Source organism: Pleurodeles waltl, chromosome 4_1, assembly GCF_031143425.1.
Source record: "Pleurodeles waltl isolate 20211129_DDA chromosome 4_1, aPleWal1.hap1.20221129, whole genome shotgun sequence".
Lineage (NCBI taxonomy): Eukaryota > Metazoa > Chordata > Amphibia > Caudata > Salamandridae > Pleurodeles > Pleurodeles waltl.
The window spans coordinates 912232596-912251691 of record NC_090442.1 but is presented as its reverse complement, the minus strand read 5'-3'; the positions used below and the strand labels follow the sequence as shown (position 1 = coordinate 912251691).

The following is a 19096-nucleotide window of genomic DNA, read 5'->3' as shown; positions in this document are numbered from 1 at the left end:
CTTGGATACAGGAACCAAGAAAGGCATTTATGTTAGCATTTTATCAAAAACACTGGGACATTTTGAATAATTGTATGTTCAAAGAGATTGTTCAGTGAAATGTGGCCGCTTTTCAAATTCTGGTATTTTTACTGTATGGATTTCTGAAAGGCTTAGCTCCATCCTCAATTTCTGTTAAGTGGTCAGTAAAATGAGGTTTTATGGAAACTTGGGGTAATATTTTAAAGATTGTTCCTCTGGCTAATAGATTATTGGAAACATCCAAGTGGTTCCTAATTATCTGTCATCCTGGGATCTATCTACAGTACTCAGTTCTTCACGAGCCACCTTTCGAACCTCTGCCAACAGCACAGTTGTCCGGCTTAACGGCAAATGTATTGTTGGTAGCAGCCACTTCTGCAAGAAGTTTGGGAGAGTCAAGAACTTTAACCAAATGTTTAGTCACTGGTCCATTTAACACAAGAATATTTTTATTACCAATTGTGGGTTTTGGAAATTGAGTTCTTTGACCGTTAGACTTGAGAGAACACTTCCAATATACTTGGAAAGAACAAAAGAATCTAGATCTTAAGACTTTTTTGTATCATATGATCCTTCTAATAAGAGAAAAAACAGAAGCACTAAGAAGATGGCTTTGGAAAGCTCTGGCCTAAGTATATAAATCACGGGGAGTTTCCTTTCCAGGAAATATCCAGGAAAGGTCTTCAGGGGAATAGCTACATCATGGGCTGAAACTAATGTTCCATTAGCGGAAATATGTAGGGCAGCCACACAGTCAAATTCTCATACTTTGGTCAAACATTACGGTTACATGTGGGAAATGTTTCAATACTTACCGGAAATCTTAATTCACTTTGTATAAGCTTTTAAAAGTATCTGTCAGGAATGGGCCTACCTCATGCAGTGAGGACTGTTATGGGGAACACGCAGGTCAATGAAGATTACTGGTAGGTAATGAAAAAGTGTCTTTGCTTTTGCTGCTCATTTATCCAGTAGGTACTCTGTTGTATTCAGCACTGTAGGGCATCAACAAAAGGTAGGCAAGCGCTAGAGAAATGCTACAATACAATAAAAATATCACCAGACACAATGATGACACAATGTGAATCAGTCGACAAAGCACTAACTACAGCAAAATCACATCTTTCTTTTTCACTCTACACCATTCACACATATGGCACCATGTGACATGACATGCAACCCAAGTTCAACTTCTAAACCAACAGACATCCTCCTAAACACAATATCAAAAACACATTTGAGATCCAGTCAGTGCTTTAAATGGAAAAAAGAAGTGCAGATACTCACTAAACTGAGTAGGAGATGACTAGGGTGTGGCCTGGGGCGTGGCTATGAAGCAGGCATTTATTCACATCAGAATTTTCTTGCTATACATCAGAAGCTGGTGATCCTTAAGCTAAATAGTGCACTTCCAACATAACTTTTACACAAATTTGCAAAGAAACCATACGTTCTCAAGGGGCATCATGCAAACAATTACTAGCACAGCAAAATGTTAAACATGTAACATTTATGGATAAATTGACATCTGTTTAAGGAGACCCACATTCTAATAGTGATTGTCTCACTATACCAATATGTGTGTTAGCCAAATCATGTTATGTACCAGTATGCCAGCTCCCTTCTGTATGTCAACTGATGTTGGTAGGTGGTAGAATGAATGAACTATTAAGAGTCACATGGTCTATGGCACGTCTGCTTCTTACTACACCCACCTGCTGTGTGCCAGTCCCACTACTCTATGAGCAGTCTGCTTACTTATGTTTTAAAATGTATCTTGAATTTCACACTTTAGAGGTTTTTTTTAATGTTTTTTGTATTTGCTAACAATACATGATTAATATTGTTTGCTTTGATACTACAATATATATCTACATCACATTCTGGGGAGATGTAGAGGCAGTCCGGGGTCCTACACAATGTATGCACTTGCTCCCATTAATAGCTTTGAAGACCTAGATAACATTGTTTTTTTACAAAATCATATATGTGTATTCTAGTACACAGACTAAAACCACATTCATTGCACCTGATGACAATTGGGGTGAAACAAGTCACTGCAGAGGGAGTTTCAAGTCTGTACAAACATTTTCATGTGGTGTAGATACATTAATTCACTGAGTCATTTTGACAATGAACTTTGAGAGCTGAACACCCATAGTTTGGCAAAAATGGTAATGAATGCCCCACAGTATCTGAAACCTTGACTGTGGTACTGTACATCATTAGGCTTCTGAGGAAGGCCAGTGCAAACCGAGTACAGAGATTTTTGTAAAACCTGTAGTACAGATTTGTGTACAGCCTGTCAACTTCCAAAGTTGATAAATGTTTAACAATTTGTTTAATTGCAAAATCTCCTTAGTCTCCTTAGTCTTTCTATACAAAATGCTCTACAGAAAAAATATAAATACTCCAAAAAGCAATGTGCAAACATAACCAGTCCAGGACTGTTCTTGCATCCCTGCGATTATAAAGACATTGTTAATTTTAATTTGTATTTTACAGAACTTGGTATCTTCTTTATTTTTTTTTTCATTTACAGAAAACCAAATCATATAGAGTATCTGAACACCACTGTGTATCAAAAAACAAAATCAATCTCTTGGGTCATTTTTCTATAAAGCACTTTTTGCAAAGGTCCTGGTGCTCCACAGTGATGTTAATGGACATTACAGTTTACTACAAATAAGGTCAACGATGATGATTTTATCAAGTTCTGAAAAATGAAAACTACCCTTTCAGAACTCTAACCAAATGGCTAAATGCAAATTTCTGCAGCAGGGGGACAAATCCTCTAAGCCAGAGGTCTCCAAACTTTTTAATGCTGCGCACCCCCAGTTGAAAAATAAAAATCATTGGGCCCCCCTCAGAATTTTTCACAATTATTCTATAAACATGGCAATGTTTAAATATGTCTAAACCTATTTAAACATTGCAGTTATGTACTGTTACCTTTTTATAACTGCAGTAACATGTTTCTGCTTAAAACAAAAGCCTGTTATCTGTATAACATTTATTTTGGCCAGAGTCTGGGCCCCCCCCTGGGATCACTTCAGGCCCCCCTAGGGGGGCCCGCCTCCCAGTTTGAAGACCTCTGCTCTAAGCCTTCTTGCTAGCATTAATGACTATTAGAACTACAGAATAATGATTTGGGCTCTCCATGTATTGTGAAACATAGCAGGTAAAAGGCCCAATTTCAAAAGTACAGTTTAAAAGACTGCGTAGTTTCTAATTGGAACCTGCGTAGTTCATTAGGATCAAAACGTTTCTAGCAATTGCACAAGAATTTTCAGTTCTATTAAAGACATGGAGGCGAGGATTATGCTTTCTCTTTCTTAAACAGTCAACACACAGCAGCCATTGAAAATAATGAAAAACAAATAAACTACATATCTTATCAGCCTACAGTCTCTATGACCTCCCAATCAGGGTCTGCCAACTCCTATACAGTCTTTCAACACTATAGTCCTTCCTCTTTCTTTGTTCATCGTAATTTAAGGATAACCTGATAAAGAACCATCACATAGTCCAACGAACTCCGGAACAGGACCAAGTTCCTCTTCATGCTGGAGAAAAACCAGCACAACCGGTGCAACTTATAATCAACTATTTATCCTTTACATCTCAGGAAGACATCCTCTGGTATCCCCTCAAGCAGCTTTGTCTTCTGCAAAAAATAAAAAATACTGATGTAACAACCCATACCCAAAACACCTAGGTTCTGATTACATCGGGAGGGTAAAGCATTCATAATTATATCATATGGAGCTAACATATCAATCATATCTCGGGTGGGATAATCCTCGCCTCCGTGCCCTTAATAGGAATTGAAAACTCTTGTTGCCAATGCTAGAAAATGTTTGATTCTATGTCAGGACCGGGGAGGAGGCTTCGGATTATGCTAGTTTAAAATTGAGTGATAACCCCTGAAGCCACATCAACAATGGGTTTGTGATAAAACAATTTAAAAGTAGAATCTGCAAACCAATCTGCTGCTGCCATACAATCTTCTAACCTAGACCCTGCATTAAATGCTTTAGATGCCATAGTACCCCTTACAGAATGGGCCCCAAAAATAGAAGGAGATGGCAGGCCCTGATTGGAGGGGGCGTAGATAGGCTGTAGGCTGATGGGATATTGTTTTCGATTGGCTGCTGTGTGTTGATAGTAAAAGGAAGAGAAAGCATAATCCGAAGACTCCGGTCCTGACGTAGAATTTAATGTATGGTCCTTTCTACCCCCACGCCTGCCATGAGATTATGCACATCAGCAGCCTTCCACAGCATCTCAGCACATGGATAAAGTGCAGAAAGGGGCACAGAGATGCTCCACTCTCACAGCCTCGTCATTGCACTGTATATCATGGATGTCAATGCACCAAAATGCCAGGGGTAACAAAAGTGACACCACATGCCCCTTGACCTCCACTTTCACAAATACACTTTCTCTTACATAAACACACTCTCACCCGCAAGCACGCACACAACATTCATTTAAAAACATTTTTACTTACCTCAGTTGCCAAGGAAGAGCATATTCCAGCTAACTGTAGTCCATTTACACTAAAAGTGAAAAATATATTATTATTCACTCTTAGTGTACTAAAAACTGACATAAAACAAAGAGTAGAGACCCCAGCTGACGTCCATAAAAACGAGCTGTCATGTGTTCCTGGAAGTATCTTTGCCATCTCTGATGCCAGGGGTCGCAAAGGCAATGTAAGGAGGGTAAAGGGCAGTGACCCTAAAATGACGTCCATGCTGTACATTTTAATATACCAGAACCTGCTCGACTGCCACTATGAGGACCGGTACTCTCCTTCGCCAAGGAGAAGTCCCAGTACTCAAGAGAAAAAAACGGATTAGTGCCAGTAGTCAGTACTTGGGAGTACCGGCACATTTAAAGCATTGGCACCAGTATAATAAACCTGGTCCATTAGGACAGGTACTGACGAACAACTCCAAATTCTGAATAACTGACTAATCGTAATAAAGGTATGTTCGGGGACAAGATAACAGAACGCATGTAGCACGTCTTTCTATTAGCCTCGGTGGAATTTACTGAATCCGCCCAAATTTAGTCAATACCGGAGACTCCGAGCTATTCTCGTTCCAACATGTTGACTAACATCCAACAAAACATTCTTCCTTCGGCTGGTTAACCAGGTCAGTCTACAATTCGATTCCTTTCCGGTTGGAGACTGAGTTCGCTCCCATTGGATGATGGCCGCACGTTAGCGCCACGGCGACGTTTCCCAGTCCTTCTTTTTTGTTCACGAACGAACGGTTCCTAACATGTAGTCCGTCTTTTGTTTTTGTGTGGGCGTTGGAGGGCTCGGCGCCGCCAGTTCCGGCCAGTCCCTCCCTTACCCGGAGGAGTCGCCGAGCCTAGGAAGAGTGGCCAGGTTAGGAACAGCCACCGGGCGCGATGAGCGACCCGGCACGGGGTCTTGAAGTGCAGCTGCTAGTTTAGAGGAACGGGTGCATTGCGAGGCAGCATGGAGCAGGCGGCGATCCTGCGGGGCTTTATCCAGCGGGTGCGAGCCATGGAGAGGAGGGAGCCCAACGGTGAAGATACCTTCTGCAGCGACTTCATGGTGAGCCCTGGGATGTTTCAGTGGTACAGAGGGACCTAGATTGTAATGTAAATAGGCTAATGCGGGGCCGAACGGGAAATGCACGGGAGGGGCACTAATAAGTTGTGGAGGAGAGGCTGGTGGGCTGTGTACGTTATGGGCTTAGTTGAAAAGGCACTGATAGACTATGGAGGGTAGACGCAGGTAGGCTGTGGGGAAGTATTGGGGTGGTATGTTTTATGATAGTTATAGAGGATGGATAGTGATGGATGTACAGCTGGGGTGTTCAGGCCAGACGCTGGTGGGTGTGAACTATTCAGTTCTCTAGGAGAGGCATAGGTGGGGTGCGATGCATAAGAGGTACAAATGGAAGCTGCAGTAGAGGCTGTGAGTGCTGCATTAACCGTGGCAACTGAGAGCTCTGCAGAAGAGCTATTGGTTAACTTGCACGAGGGACATAAGGAGGGCTCTAGGGAAGTGCGACTGCCTGAAGGGCCATGTGTGCCTGCAGAAAGGTCCCTGAAGTGTAAAGGCGGTGAAGTACTTTAAGACCAGCAAATAGGAAAGAAAGGTTCAGAGGGATTGATTGGTGAAGGAGGAGCCGGGGGGGCAGAAGACCGGGTTATCTGTTTTACATAGGATTTTCACATCTGTTATGTAGCCCGCTCCCCAAATAATGAGCGAGCCATGGTTTTTGTTAGCTAGTTTTATCCTTTCTGAGAGTAGTGCTATGATGGATATATTAACTAACTGTCAAACCAATCACTAAGTTTGCAGTGGCATTTAAAGTAGTAGTGACTTCTAGGCCCTTTTTACGACGCCGCGGGTGTTATGCGTACGGATATATCTTTGATTCATTTCCTAGAAGTTGGATGATGAGGCTGGCAAACCATGTAGCGTGTGCTGTTCCATCATTGCACCTACTATAAGCTAGGCCCGTGCCGCACCATCAGTGGAGGTGACTTGTGTCCCTCCCGTGCCCAGCCTTTCCCTGGAATTCCCTTGTTCTCTGTGGTGTTACACGATACGCGAAAGTCCTCGGACACCGAAAGGCCGCTGCTGACCGTGTGCCATGCAGGGATGGTGAAGCCCTCGGATGTTGCGCAAGGGTGACGGGATGTTGGGAGGGTCTGGGAGTGAGAGGAAGTGTGACTCCGGGAAGTGCATGTCCCAGCTGGGAGGAAAATGCCTGTGTCTGTTGCAGGCAGCCTGCAGCACTTCCTGATCTTGGGAACGCTCGCTACACGCAGCTCCCAAGATCTGGGGAAAGAAAAAAAAAACGCAGCCTGCCAGCTGTTTTTTGTGTGGAAAGAGGCACATGGCTTCCTTTTGCTGATTTAAGGAAACCAGTGTTGTTGACCAGTTTTTTTTTTTAGCGTGCTGCCCTTTTTTGTAGTTTGAAATCCGTTGTTATTGGACTAGAACATGTGCATGTTTATTTTTTCTTTGAGTAGAGAGTAACTCTTTATTTTGGGGCGCAAAACAATTTATTTGTAAAACAGCCATCCGCTCCCCGGGTTGGTTTGATGAACAATTCTCTTTTCGATTGAATGTACGCCTCTTTTGCTGCGCCTAGTCTTTTCAATGATACCAGCAGGGCAGGCTGTGCTAGGGATGTATCAGAGAGAAGCTAGGTGATTATCAAATGAATAGCCTTGAATAATTTTCTGGGATTCGGGGAGTTGTTTACTTGTTTCTGCTACGTGTAAGATATCGACCTTTCCTCTCAAGGCACTTTCCTTAGCACTTGATTGTATAAATAAAGCACACCGAACTTAAGCATTTTTATGCTCCAGTTATGTTTGGCTATAGTTGCTACTTTGAGCTTGAGCTATTGAAATGTTGAGTCCAGAGATCCCCCTCCATTTTCCTTGAGATCCTCATTAATGGCAGGATATTAAGCAATCTATTTGATTGTGTCCCATAAGAACTGGCATTGGTTACTCTTTGGAAATGACCATGGATATCTACTGACGACCCTGTGTAAAAAAATGCAGAATATCCACTGCCATTTTTTCGGAGATATATACATGTGCCTGCAACGAATTGGAATGAGGAGGTATTTGCCTAGTCATTTGTGTTGAATACGTAATCTCAGTGCTTAATTTGAACAGGTGGTTGCTAATGAGTCTTTGGCCCAGAACAAAAGAAATAAAATCACAAAAGCTGGGCAGAATGAGGAGAAAGACTGAAAAATAGTGACAAAAAAAGTGTAGCGATGCAAAATGACCTGCAAGAATAAAATAAAGGGAATGGGGGTGTCTGGTGATGGATGAAAGAGGCGTGAGGTAGTATCAAAACTACGCATTCTTGGTGTTTTCGCACCCCCAGCCGCTGTTGCTCGAGCAAATGGCCAAGTCACTTCCTCTTCTATAAACTAAGTACTCCCATACTTGATATTGCCACTTTCCCCGCCCCAACACTTTCCCCAATTGGGATAGCCTTCTTGGAGGCCAGAATATTCACTATTGCTAAGCTGGTCGCTGTTTTTATGTTTTGTTTGTTTTTTCCAGCTCATTTCTGGGAGGGGTTATGCAGCTTGCGAAAACTGTTCCCCTTTCAACCTAATGCGTCTAGCTTGTCTTATCCATCTGCGACGCTTTCTCTTATCAAGGATAATTTGTAGAGAGGCTGACGTACGGCGGCCCAGTGGGTCTGTCCTTACTACTCTCTCACACCTTCATACTCTGAAATAATATATTTTTTTAGTGTGCTTCATAGTGCAGGGAAGGTGGTACCTGGGTGTTAAGCTCCAGTAAGTGTAGCACATTTCATTTGTTATTCGTTTACGGATATGACACTAGCTGGTCATTTTAATGAGTGGTGCAAAAAGCCCAAGGCTTTCGCTTATTGCTCTGTCTTCTTCCCATGCTCATAGTAGCATCTCAGTAATCTGCCCTTCTTTCTACTTCTTTTTGGGGGTGAGTGAACCTAGAAGTTGCACCTTCTGAGGTACACTAGACTCACCTTCACTGCCCCTTTATAACAGCGCGCTTCTCGTTTTCCTTCCCCATTTCACCCAATTGGGGATTTGGGGTAATTTTTATGAATTCCCTAGAGATGGTTAGGGGTAATGGAATCAACTTAATTTATATATATATTACATCAAATCCAGTTGCATCAGTTTGAATTGAAACCGATTAATTTAAATTTTGTTTATGGAAAATTATCAGAAAAGTAAAATAACAGAGGCTGCAACATCAGCAATCAACAAACATATGGAATGAGTGGGGGAAACACTTCACCCATAACCTTCGGAGAAAGTTGACCCTTAAAGAGGGAAAGAGGGTGGGGATAGGTGACCCAGAGCCCCTATGACGGGGAGAAAGACGGCATGCCTGCCTAAGATCCAGGAGGTGACAACCCCAGGGCCAAGAGACGGCTTGCGTTTGCTACGTGCGGGATTCCCTCTCGGTTAAAGGTATTTAGTGCTACCAATGTGGGAAGTGTGTGTCAGAGAGATCCCAACTTGGAAAGGTAGTCATTTAGTAATTGCCAGTAAGTTGTTAAAGGCTCCCAGTTTTCATCTTTTTACTGCTTTTTATAGATGGGCAGAAAACAATGTGTGTTCTGTTCGTAATTTTTTTTTTTTTGTAAATCTGGAAAATTGGGCTTCTTCTGAGTGACTCGCCATGCTGTCTTTCATGAATTCCATGTCGACAACTGAGCAGATAGACAGCTTGGGGAGAAAAAAAAAAAGACAGAATGACGTTTCCTTAATCCGGGCATATGCTAATATTTATCTGCGGGTGTAATGGTTTATTATATTTGGCTGCTTATTCTGAAAAAACCTGACAGGCATCAAAGTACAATTGCACGTTTATCAGTTAAATAAATGTGGAAACCCTACGGTCCTCGTGTACTCTAACAAAAGAATAGTGATAAATACAGATGGAAATGCTGGAAGTTAAATACCATAAAACCAGTAGCCACAGTTATAAAGTTATTTTCAGAGCAAAACAGCGTGCCAGTTATTTGTTCCATAGCGAGTGAAAGCTACAGTCTATTAAACCATGATGTGATGGTAGTGGTTCAGAGTTTTTCCAAAAGAGTGCAATTAGTTGCTTATCTGCACCTAACATGTGGCAAACTATCGCACCGACTGCAGCTGTCATACCCTCCAGATTGAGTGACTGTGTTCCCGGTATTAAAGTGCTAGGGTCTACCTGAAGAGGGTAACCCAGCATCCCTTTGATTTGTCCTAGGATCTCTTTCAAAAATGTTTGTATGACCTAACATGACCATCAGGTGTATGAATGTGCCAGTTGCCTGGTTACAGCACCAGCACGCCATGTGCATTGTAGGATACATTCTGGACAACCTTAACGAAGTCGGATACCATTGGTACATCACAGTGTAGGCATTATCTCTTTGAGAGATGCCCCTATGTGTTTTGGGGAGATCTTGCCATAAGTGCTCCATTGTTTATATGTGATTGGCTTCACTGTATCGCTTTCCCATTGTGTTTGTAGAGGGTGTTTAATAAATGTCTTAGGTTCCTGGATCGGCCACGGCCCTAGAGTTCAGACTTTTTGTACCTTTAAAAAAAATATCTCACTATTTTCTTTTAAACTGAGTGAGTTGTCTCACTGCTGCAAGAGTGTTATGTGGGTGTATTGACCAGTGGCGAATTTGCCAGTATTGAAAGTGGGAGGTCTCAGGCATATGAGGCTCTTAACTACATTGTGCAAATGGTTTAATGTTCGTACCCTGAAAGAAAGTTGCTCAGGGTCCAATAGTCACCCTTTGTCCACTCTAGTGAATATTCTGGGCCTGAAAGCCGAAGTGATGCCTGGATTTGTCGTTAGGACAGGGGAATGTAGTGAAACCCTTCTTTAATGACTATCTGCTCCAGAAAATTTAGCACGGTTTTTTTCAGGGTGTAGCTATACACCAATTGGCCAGCTAAAGCTAGGAATCCAGCCTAGGTCCCAATGCGACCTGCACATGACTGCGTTGTCCATATGTAGCCAGAACTTTTAGCTCCCTCAAACCGCCAATTCTGAAAGATATTGTAGTCCTCCCCCCCCCCCCTTTTTTTTTTTTTTTTTTTTTTTACTGAGGCAAGGTTCTTTGCGACTAAACCATTTCAGTTGTTTGATTAGGCTTGTTCAAAGGTTCGTTCTAACCTTAAGCAAGTACTGAAAGTCATTCCACATATTCCAACTGAGGCGCACGCCTGCAGGTGACTCTATGAAGATGATATTCAGGCCAGGAAGAACATGATTAAGGAAGAAGCCTGGGCGTCTTTGGCAAAGGGAAGCTTACTCAGAGATAGTGGGGCTTTTTGGAATGTTATTAATTCTCCATTCATTAATGATTCAGTTGCCTCCAGCGAGAGGTCACTATTTCACCCACTTGTTAGGCAAACACTCTAAATCTGTTTATTCATCACTTACATCTTCTCCTCCGGACAAGCTAGTTTGTGTAGTATCCAAGACACAGGCCTCACATTCCATTGCCCTTTTCAGGTTGCAGATGCCTTGGCTAATAAAGAGAGACCCAGTGGTAAAGCTCCCTGCCAGATTGGGTGCCAGTGGATGTCTACAAGAAAGGTCCAGATCTCTGCGCCCTATTATAGCCGATGTTCTGACAGCAGCACCCACATGCCTTAAAATCATAAAATGCTACCAGACCACTATTAATTAATACATTTCTATAACATGAAGTGGATGTACATTTACAGACAGTATGTTATCCATTTAAATGGCCATATTCTTCCACTGAGTTGCATGTTTACTGATAAATCGATGTAACATACAAACAATAATGTTTGAAAATCAGGTTTCCGCAAATATTTATCATTTGCACAACACCAAGTAAAGAAAGTGTTCTGACTTATTTTTTGATCGTAATAAAATCTTTGTTTCCGTCACACATAAGATTTTTTTTAAAAGTGCTTTCATAACTGTGCTTATATTTTGAAACAATTTTTGTGTTTTTTGCAGGATATCTAATTGTTGAGTATGCGAAAAAAAACAATTGACATCCTTTAGACTTTAATTTCTCACTTCCTGTACCCTAGCACAATTGCCAGACAATTCATTTTACAAAATCCTCTACCTTTACGTCCATAGAAAGAAAAGTAAACACAAATCTCCAGGATCAAATAAGTTGCAATTTGTAAGAAGGCATATGGTGACAGTTGACCTCACTCTATAAATGTATAGCAAGTGTGACAAAAAGAACAAGCATTGCCTAAGCCAATTAGTCCTTAGCTATGCAAGAATTATTGGCTTGGCCATGTGTTTTTGCCATGTTGTACACCCGTGTGGCTGCTTTTCAGCATGTCTAAAAGTTAGTGTCAGGGAGTGGGGGAGTAGTGTCGTAGAGTGGATTTGTTGGAGTAGGGGGGTAGAGTGTTACAGAGTTGAGTAGAGTAGCAGAGAGTGTTGTAGAGTGAAGTGTCTTAGAGTGGTGTGAGGTAGGTTGGGGTGGATTGGAGTAGAGTGGGGTGGATTGGATTGAAGTGGGACAAATTGGATTGGATTCAAGTAAATTCGAGTGGGGTGGATTGGATTGGGCTGGGTGGATTAAATTGGAGTGATAGGACGGAACTGCAGTGGGTTGACATGCAAGAAGGTGAATTGGAGTGGAGTGTGTTGGATTGTACTCGAGTGGAGTGTGTTGGATTGTACTCGAGTGGAGTGTGTTGGATTGTACTCGAGTGGAGTGTGTTGGATTGTACTCGAGTGGAGTGTGTTGGATTGTACTCGAGTGGAGTGTGTTGGGTTGTACTCGAGTGGAGTGTGTTGGATTGTACTCGAGTGGGGTGTGTTGGATTGTACTCGAGTGGGGTGTGTTGGATTGTACTCGAGTGGAGTGTGTTGGGTTGTACTCGAGTGGAGTGTGTTGGGTTGTACTCGAGTGGAGTGTGTTGGATTGTACTCGAGTGGGGTGTGTTGGATTGTACTCGAGTGGGGTGTGTTGGATTGTACTCGAGTGGGGTGTGTTGGATTGTACTCGAGTGGGGTGTGTTGGATTGTACTCGAGTGGGGTGTGTTGGATTGTACTCGAGTGGGGTGTGTTGGATTGTACTCGAGTGGGGTGTGTTGGATTGTACTCGAGTGGGGTGTGTTGGATTGTACTCGAGTGGGGTGTGTTGGATTGTACTCGAGTGGGGTGTGTTGGATTGTACTCGAGTGGGGTGTGTTGGATTGTACTCGAGTGGGGTGTGTTGGATTGTACTCGCGTGGGGTGGGTTGGATTGTACTCGCGTGGGGTGGGTTGGATTGTACTCGCGTGGGGTGGGTTGGATTGTACTCGAGTGGGGTGGGTTGGATTGTACTCGAGTGGGGTGGGTTGGATTGTACTGGGGTAGGTTGGCTTGGATTGTACTGGAGTGAGGTCGATTAGATTGTGATGGACTGGGATGGGTTGGAATGGATTGGGCTGGGGTAGATTGGGGTGGGGTGAAATGTGGTGGATTGGAGTGGGGTGGGTTGGGATTTTGTGGGATGGATTGGGGTATGGTGGATTTGACTGGAGTGGGGCAGATTGTTTTAGGCTGGAGTTGGGCGGACTGTTTTTGGTCTGGGGCGGGGCGGACTGTTTTTGGTCTGGGGCGGGGCGGACTGTTTTTGGTCTGGGGCGGGGCGGACTGTTTTTGGTGGCGGGGCGGGGCGGACTGTTTTTGGTGGCGGGGCGGGGAGGACTGTTTTTGGTGGCGGGGAGGACTGTTTTTGGTGGCGGGGAGGACTGTTTTTGGGGGCGGGGAGGACTGTTTTTGGGGGCGGGGAGGACTGTTTTGGGGGGCGGGGAGGACTGTTTTGGGGGGTGGGGCGGACTGTTTTTGGGGGCGGGGCGGACTGTTTTTGGGGGCGGGGCAGGGCAGACTGTTTTTGGTGGCGGGGCGGACTGTTTTTGGTCTGGGGCGGGGCGGGCTGTTTTTGGTCTGGGGCGGGGCGGGCTGTTTTTGGTCTGGGGCGGGGCGGGCTGTTTTTGGTCTGGGGCGGGGCGGGCTGTTTTTGGTCTGGGGCGGGGCGGGCTGTTTTTGGTCTGGGGCGGGGCGGACTGTTTTCGGTCTGGGGCGGACTGGACTGTTTTCGGTCTGGGGCGGACTGGACTGTTTTTGGTGGCGGGGCGGGGCGGACTGTTTTGGTCCCGGGGCGGACTGTTTTGGTCGCAGGGCGGACTGTTTTGGTCCCGGGGCGGACTGTTTTGGTGGCGGGGTGGGGCGGGGCGGACTGTTTTGGTCCCGGGGTGGGACGGGGCGGACTGTTTTGGTCCCGGGGCGGACTGTTTTGGTCCCGGGGCAGGGTGGGCTGTTTTGGGGGCGGGGCGAGGGCAGACTGTTTTGGTCTGGGGCGGGGGCGGACTGTTTTGGTCTGGGGCGAAGCGGACTGATGAGTGCTACGCAAGCAAACAATTGGTAAGCAACGGTCGGTCTCTTAACCCACTGTAAGATTATAATAGTCTAGAAGAGACAGCGCATGCGTTGTCTAGCTGAGACCTAACAAGATTTAAAGGCATTTTTAGTGCTCATTCACCTTCTGAATAAATAGAGCACCTGTTTTTTTGCCAGCTCTCTTGACAGAATGGGCCAGTAGGACCTAAAAATAACTCACCCTGCTAAAATCTGACTGTCCCATAGCCAGGGGGCAAATTTATTTTTTTGTCCCGACTTCAAGACTGCCATTCTGCCATCATGGCCTGAATCCGTAATTGTACCCCTTTTAAAGAAAGTTTATGATGATGACCCAAAGTCTTACTGGCCGATCTCTTTTGGACTCGGCGTTCTAAATTTTGGGGAAAATCGTGTTGACAAAATTGGATGAGTGGGCTGAGCAGAGTTCTATCCTTGTGAAAGCGCAATACAGCTTCAGACAAGACTTAGGTACATAGCTTTTTGTTTTTTAAAACATTTTATTTTCAGAATATTAGAACCTCAAAGAAACATAACATTCCCAACTTCAGCATCTGTTGGGCTTATTTCGAGGTCAGGATACAGGCTCATTAGCAAGTGATGTGGGTCAAGATGCCCAAAGATTGTGTGGATCATCACAGATAGGTTTGTGCAGTTGCCTGCGTGTTGGTTTTTTGTGCCTATTGAGGCTTTCTCTTGGCTGTCCTGCATCCTTCAACGGCCCCATATTTTCTCATATTTCTTTGAATAGCCATATGCTTCATATACTGTACATGCAGCTGACAGGCACCAGGCCATATTCCTACCCCACAGTCTTTCTGGGATGCTCCACACTGCTAAATGCCTCTATAATGTCCCTCTTTGCCACCATTTGTGCTATTTTAAAGAACAAGAGCGAATACTTCAGCAGTGTCTGGTACACCCAGAAGTCCAGGCTTTGCTTTTAGCTCACCAGGGTGACACACCTCCTCCAAGTGCCCCTGTATGTTATGCCTATAGGTTCTCAGTCTTAGGCATCCCTATAAGGTATGTGTCAGTGTTCCCCTCCGGAGGCAACCCCTAGTGTGCTTTTTGGGGAGTGTGTGCCCATTTTGTGAAGCCTAGTCTGTTTGAAGTATGCCCTATGCAGTATCTTAAGGTGAAGGAGGTGGAAGCCATCCCTTATCTCCACCTCCCTCTGGTATCTACAGTCTTCCTCTGTCTGCTTCCTCAGTTGTGCCCTGATCATGTTCCCATCTATTTTTCAGCATGTCCAGGGGCTGCATGCAGTTCTGGACTAGCATTGCGTAGACACTGAAATCACATGGTGATAAAAGTGGGCTGCCAACAGTCTGTACTCAATTGGGGTCTCCTCCACTATTTCTGGTGTAACCCTTTATGGCATGTCTAACCTGCAGGTAGCAGAATCACTTGGATTCTGCAAGTGCATATTGGGCCTGGAGACTCTTCAATGCCAACATGACCCCTTTTCCCAGAGGACCACACCTAACTTTTTTTAGGCCGGCCAATAGATCGGAGTCCCACAATGGTGTTTTCAAGTTAATGTTCCCATTTCTTTAGCCACCCTCCCTCATGTCCAAATTGCTATGGCTGTCTGATTCAATCCCACCTGTATGTTAGTACGAATATAGAGTGCCCTCAAGAAACCTCTTTGTGGAAGTAGTCTCCAGTCCGCCATAAAAGCTGGATCTTGTTGCTCTGCAAATGATGAATCATTGATCACCCTCGGTTGCGTCATCCAATAGTATAACTTAAAATTGGGCAGAGCTGTACCTTCCTCATATGGGCCATGAATCATGGGGTCTAGAGCAATCCTGGGTGGGCTACCATCTCATGGTAGTGCCCCAGTGCTCCCCTCAACTACACGAAAAAAAAATCCTCAGATTTTGATGGGCATATTCTGTAACACATAGAGGAATTTTGGTAAAAAATATAATTTTATAGAGCACCGCACTACCGATCAGGGAGAACTGTAGCTTCCTTCATCGGTCCACATCATTTTTTATAGTGAGTAAGCAGATTTGGCAGTTTTTGGGTGTAGAAGTCTATGGGGACTATGGTGATAAAGATACCTAAATATTGGAAGCCTGAGATAAACAACGTCAACATGCAGTTCCAGTTCTCCAATGCGGTCCAGCCCCATGGCGATTAAGACACTGATTTATGCCAGTTAATACTTATTCCGGAATATCTCCCAAAGATATGGAGTATTGTCAACATTCAAGGAATAGAGTGCATATGGTTTGATGGGTACGGTAGCATATTGTCTGCATATAGGGATTGCGATCTCCCAATTGAAATCCAGTTCCAAGGAATGCATTCTTCCTTACACACTCTGCTAGGAACTCAGTTGCTAAGGCAAACAACGGGTGAGATAGTGGGCATACTTGTCTGTACCTCTTCCCACGGGAAATTCCCTTGTTAATATTCCATTAATTCATATTCTGGCCCGTGGCACTGTGTAGAGCAGTCAGAACCAGGCCACAAACGGCGTCCCAAAACCCATCTTTTTTAGCACCACCGACAGGTACAACCATTTTAGCAAGTCGAATGCCTTTTTGGCATCCAGTGACAGGATCACTATTGGTTCCCGGCGAGTTCTGCTTCTCTCACGTACCCCATATAAGTGTGCAAGGTTATGCCACGTTGCTTGTGTAGCTTAAACAAAGATTGGTCCCTGAGAATCAGTGTGTCATTTACTTCATGCGGGTAGCTGGCACCTTCTCCAGTATTTTGGCCTCCGCATTTAGTAGAGAGAGAGGTCTTTAAGAGGTGCAATACTTCAGCCTCTTTCCTGATTTATGAATCAAGGCATTCTGGGTAGTTCTGACATCTTTGCAGAAGCTTCCCATTACCAGTGCATCACCATACATGCCCAGGAGAAGATCACTCAGGTGGCTCCCCACACATTTGAGACAATTTCAGACAATTCTGCGGGCAGTCCATTAGGGCCCTGAGTTTTCCCAACCGAAAGTTGGTGTATGGCCTCCATGATCTCAGTTAGCTCTAAGACCTAGTCCAAAATGACCTTATCCTCAGGGATGAGGCCAGGGATAGGGATATCACCCACGAAGCTCTACAACTCCTCGCCTGCATATTGGTTTCTGGGTGAGTAGAGTCTCCAGGTACTCTGCAAACCAATCTGCTATCTCTGGAACTGTGTCCACGGTTAAACAACGCCTCAGTGGTAACCTCATAAACGCACCTCTGGCCCTCCTCTCAGTATGCCAGCCAGGCCAGTAGCTTCCCGGCCTCATAGCTGGGTTCATACTGTCATGTTCGAAGCCCCTAAAATGTTTCTTCGTAGAATAGTCTATATGCCTGTATTCTTCCCATAATGAGGTAATACGGTGCACTAGATCTTGTGTATTCTGACAGTCCTGCTCCCATCACAACAAGTATTGCTCTATTTTACTACCAGTCTCTTTGCATCTTTACGTTTCCTGGATACCCTAGAAATAAGATGTCCACGCATGACCGCTTTGTATGCCTCCCATCCTCCACTGATCCTTTGTCAGTGAAATATTTCACCTTAGCCTTCATAAGCCCTTCCCTCCTAACCTTTTTTTTTTTTTTTTTTTTTGATGTCCCAGGGGTCCAGACGCCATAAAGGGCGATGGGTCTGAACCAGCGGCTGGAGCCTGGTGAGAAGCGGTGCATGGTCTGAATACCCCCTTGGCAGGAAGGTGATGTCATGGTACCTATGTCCTTGTAAGTGGGGGGTCCAAGAAATAATCTAGCCTTGACCCCCGCCTTGGAGTTAGTAATTGCATACCATAGTAGTCTCCTGTCAGGGTGCCTCGCCATTCATTTCACCCTCAGTCTATATAATCTTCTCTCCCCTCTGTTGCCGTCATGCAATCCAAGTCCCTGTTCATAGTCAGACTGCGATCTCCTCCATTGATTAAGAGGGCATTCAGGGCTTGCAGGATCCGTTTCCCCATTCCTTCGAAAGCCAGCGGTTGCATCCTTGAGTGGGCATGCCATGACACCACCAATTTAGTTTCACCATTCCATTTCTCCAATATCGCTGCATAGCTGCCCTCTGGGTCTGTCCAAGTCGGTGTTAACTGGGAGTGATCTACAGACCAAGATTCCCGCTCGTCTAGTGTCTGATGTAAACCCAGAATGTGCCAGTATTTTGTATTTACCTTGTCCCAGAAAGGTGCAATTGTTACCATTCCCCCTTTTATCTTGTGACCCAGGCCATTCACTTTCCACGATAAGAGTTAAGCTAAGGGGCATGGGTATTTGTCTGTGCTCCTCCATCCTAATAGTCATATCTCCCCCCCCCCCCAAACCCACTTATGCCATCCTGATTGTAGCCTTCCATTCATTACCATCACAGATGCTGGTGTAAAACCATATTCCTCCCTACTGTCTCAAGCGATGGGGTTGAACTACACCCCTCCCCTTCTTGAGGTGTCTGTCGTCCCCCTTCCTCATGAACCTCTTGGCAACTAATAATGACTTGGGTAAACCTACGTCTGTCTGTGTCTGTCTGTCTGTCTGTGTCTGTCTGTCTGTGTCTGTCTGTCTGTGTCTGTCTGTCTGTGTCTGTCTGTCTGTGTCTGTCTGTCTGTCTGTCTGTCTGTCTGTCTGTGTCTGTCTGTGTCTGTCTGTGTCTGTCTGTGTCTGTCTGTGTCTGTCTGTGTCTGTCTGTGTCTGTCTGTGTGTGTCTGTGTGTGTCTGTGTGTGTCTGTGTGTGTCTGTGTGTGTCTGTGTGTGTCTGTGTGTGTCTGTGTGTGTCTGTGTGTGTCTGTGTGTGTCTGTGTGTGTCTGTCTGTGTCTGTCTGTCTGTGTGTGTCTGTGTCTGTCTGTCTGTCTGTGTCTGTCTGTCTGTCTGTGTCTGTCTGTCTGTGTCTGTCTGTCTGTGTCTGTCTGTCTGTGTCTGTCTGTCTGTGTCTGTCTGTCTGTCTGTCTGTCTGTCTGTCTGTCTGTCTGTCTGTCTGTCTGTCTGTCTGTCTGTCTGTCTGTCTGTCTGTCTGTGTGTGTGTCTGTGTCTGTCTGTGTGTCTGTCTGTGTGTGTCTGTCTGTCTGTCTGTGTGTGTCTGTCTGTGTGTGTCTGTCTGTGTGTCTGTCTGTGTGTCTGTCTGTGTGTCTGTCTGTCTGTCTCTGTCTGTCTGTCTCTGTCT

The 19096-nt window shown here is 44.8% G+C and overlaps 1 protein-coding gene and 1 long non-coding RNA gene across 5 annotated transcripts in view; one reads left to right on the top strand and one right to left on the bottom strand.

Moving 5' to 3' along the window:
* Nucleotides 1-3565: 3565 nt before the first annotated feature.
* LOC138288265 (uncharacterized) lies at nucleotides 3566-5185 on the bottom strand. The gene is made up of 3 exons (XR_011202362.1): nucleotides 5109-5185; nucleotides 4535-4583; nucleotides 3566-3688 (listed from the first exon to the last, which is right to left on the bottom strand). It is a non-coding gene; the product is annotated as an uncharacterized lncRNA (long non-coding RNA).
* A 144-nt stretch (nucleotides 5186-5329) lies between these two features.
* PTPN12 (protein tyrosine phosphatase non-receptor type 12) overlaps nucleotides 5330-19096 on the top strand; it is a 456323-nt gene continuing 442556 nt past the window's right edge. For all 4 annotated transcript variants that reach the window (XM_069229677.1, XM_069229676.1, XM_069229675.1 and 1 more), the window contains exon 1: nucleotides 5330-5617. In XM_069229677.1, coding sequence (XP_069085778.1) covers nucleotides 5519-5617 — 99 coding nt within the window. In that variant the 5' untranslated portion in view covers nucleotides 5330-5518. The remainder of the gene's footprint in view (nucleotides 5618-19096) is intronic.